Consider the following 3,140-nt stretch of genomic DNA (forward strand, 5'->3'; position numbering starts at 1 on the left):
AAAAGGTTTTAAAAAAAAAAAAAAATAAAAAAAAAAAAAAAAATTTTAAAAAAATTAAATAAAATTTTTTTTTTTTTTTTTTTTTTTTTTTTTTGTATCTTATATATTTAAAAAATTAAAATTTATATTTACTATTATTACATCTATTGATTGATTGTATTATTATTTATTATGGTTGTCCAATGATATTTATATTTTTTATAATAATATTATATTATTATTCTTCATAGATTCTAAATTTTTTAAAGCATATATATTATATATAGGATAGATATATATATATAATAATAATTAATATTTCTTTCATATATATATATGTATTCAATTTTTTGAATACATATATTAAAAAAAAAAGGTAATAAGAAAATATTTTTATAATATATATATAATATATATATAATTTAATAATATGTAATAATATATATTTTTTTATAAGAATACAACCACATATGTTTATAAATAAATATTAATAATAATTATATATTTTTTATTTTCTTGAAATATTTTATAAATTTATATTTGATTGTATATTTTATATAATAATATATAAATAGAAAAAATTAAAATCATTATATATATTAAAAAAATTATTTTCTAAAATATATATAGAAAAAAATAATTATATTAATAAATTAATATGAATGTTTTTTTATTTCTAAAATAATGGTTGTATTATTATATTAATATTTTCTATATAAAATATAAATAAGAAAAAAAGAAAAAAAAATTTTAAATTGAATCTTAATAATGAAAAAAGAAAAGGAATCTTTATATATATATATATATATATATATATATATATATATGTAATTTATTTATTTATTGTTTCTTTTTTTTAATAAAATATTTCTGTACAATTTATATAACATTAGATGTTCTAAAAATATAGTAGTTTATATTTAAAAAGAAAAGGAAAAAGGAACAGTACATTTTTTATGAGGATTATCTTTATAAATTAATAATAGTAGGCTTTATATATATATATATATATATACTTTAACGTATTAATAAAAATATTCATGTATGGTATCCATAGGTTACCAACATAGATATATACATACATAAATAAATACATACATACTACATATACATGTATATATATATATCATCCTAAATAGTATTTATTAAATTAAGAGCATTTTCAAATATATCCTTATGAAGTGTTGTGTCATAAGTTTTATTAACCCTTAGAAAATTATGTCTTTTTGTAAAGCTATATAATCCGTAGATAAAGTTTTTAAATTGTTCTTTATATTTATTATCCGTTAAAGCTTTATTAAATATATTTTCTATTTTTGTTTGAATTTGATTATTTTCATCAATTTTCTTTGAGAATGTAATAAGAAGGTTTTTCATTATTTCATATTCACTTACATTCATAGTAAAGATATCAAACTCTTTTTTAAATTCATTATATTTATTTTTATTCCCATCAGTGACAACTTTATCTTCTTTATTTAAATGTTTAAGAACATCATCAAAAACTTCATCCATGCGTTTAAGAGGTGGTGTACTTAAATTTGATGTATAAGTAGTAGGATTTCTATTTTGTGGTGAAGCTAAAGTTGGTATTTCTTTATCTTTATGTTTATCTTCTGGTGATTTTTCCAATGATTCAGCCGCTTGATCAACTTGAGAACCTTGGACTTCGGTTACTTTAAGATTTGTATCTTCTGATTCCCCTTTTAATGACTTTTCCTTTTCTTGATTCTTTTTACTTATAAGAGAAAAGATACCTTGTCCAATAATATCATCCTCATTTTTTTTTAATTTACTTTCATAATTATCTTGGGAATCAAATGCTGAATAAAAATCATCAAGAACAATATTATCGAAATTTTTTAGGTCTTCTTTTTTCTTATTATAACTTGTTCGCTTATTATTATTCTTTGAATTGCACCACACACATTTGAGAAAATATAAGAAAACAAAAACGAAATAAATTGTTTGTCCCTTCATTTTAAAATATATTTGTATATATATATATATATATATATTGTATATATTGTATATATTAGAAACAGTATATAAATAAAATAATATTACTTAATAAGAAAAAGAAACTTGTTATTTTCTTTTTTATTCAAATATTGTTTTGATATAAAAATTAATTTATTTCTAAAAATAACTTATATAATTATTATACTTATACTAAAATATTAATGGGACACTTTTAATTATATAATATAATTTCACAAAATGTATACATATATATATATATATATATATATTTAAAATAATTAACAAATAAATAATTATTATTGTCAAATATATAAGCTAATAATTTTTAAATACCCCGCCTAGATAAAATTGATGAAACAAAATTTTTGGGTCGTTAAATTCTTATTAGATTACTTAACACAATATGAATTTTTTAATCATTTAATTATTTATATTATTACAAAAAAAAAAAAAATATATATATATATATATATATTTATATATATATAATATACATTTACAATATATTAGAATTATTTATATTTAGTTTAATAAGATAAAATATTATATTATTTTTTTAATATTTAGGTTATTTTTAATATATATTGACATATATATTTAATATCAATATAATTATAAATTATAAAAAGACCATGTATAAATTAAATAATATATATATATATATATATATATAATATTTTATACATATAAAATACGCAAAAGAAAAAAAATAATTTTTATAATCATTAATATGATTATTTTGTTTTAATTTCATACAATATGTAACCAACCGATAGTGTTTTTATATACATTTTTGTATAACTCTCTACTATTTTCAGCATCCTTTAAATAACTATATTTTTTAGCATAACTATAGAGATATAAAATAAAGAAAATTTTGAAATCGTTCATAATATTGATCATCTGATAAAATATTTTTAAACATATCATTTATTTCATTCTATTTATTTGTATCAATAATCTCTTCAGGAAAAACCATATTAACCAGCTTTTTAACTATTTCGTATTCATTTTTGGTCATGGTAAAATTATCCATTTTTTTATTTAAATTATCATATTTACTCTGATCACTACCAAATAGATACTTTTTCTTTTATATTTTAATATATCATCATATATATTATCTAATTGTTGAGATTTTGAAGTTACGTCATTTTCCTTAGTTTGATTAGACACTT

At 16.0% G+C, this 3,140-nt stretch overlaps 1 protein-coding gene and 1 pseudogene across 1 annotated transcript, besides 1 other annotated feature; both read right to left on the reverse strand.

The window, feature by feature from the left end:
* Positions 1–1,110: 1,110 nt before the first annotated feature.
* PRSY57_1333800 (MSP7-like protein) lies at positions 1,111–1,959 on the reverse strand (the record flags this gene model as incomplete). Its single annotated transcript, XM_012909270.2, has 1 exon — positions 1,111–1,959. One exon carries the CDS (start codon positions 1,957–1,959, stop codon positions 1,111–1,113), a length of 849 nt encoding a protein of 282 aa, XP_012764724.2.
* Positions 1,960–2,902: 943 nt separating this feature from the next.
* On the reverse strand, positions 2,903–2,998 carry PRSY57_1333900 (MSP7-like protein; annotated as a pseudogene; the record flags this gene model as incomplete).
* Positions 2,903–2,998: a sequence feature.
* Positions 2,999–3,140: the final 142 nt, after the last annotated feature.

Source organism: Plasmodium reichenowi, chromosome 13 (assembly GCF_001601855.1).
Source record: "Plasmodium reichenowi strain SY57 chromosome 13, whole genome shotgun sequence".
Taxonomy (NCBI): domain Eukaryota; phylum Apicomplexa; class Aconoidasida; order Haemosporida; family Plasmodiidae; genus Plasmodium; species Plasmodium reichenowi.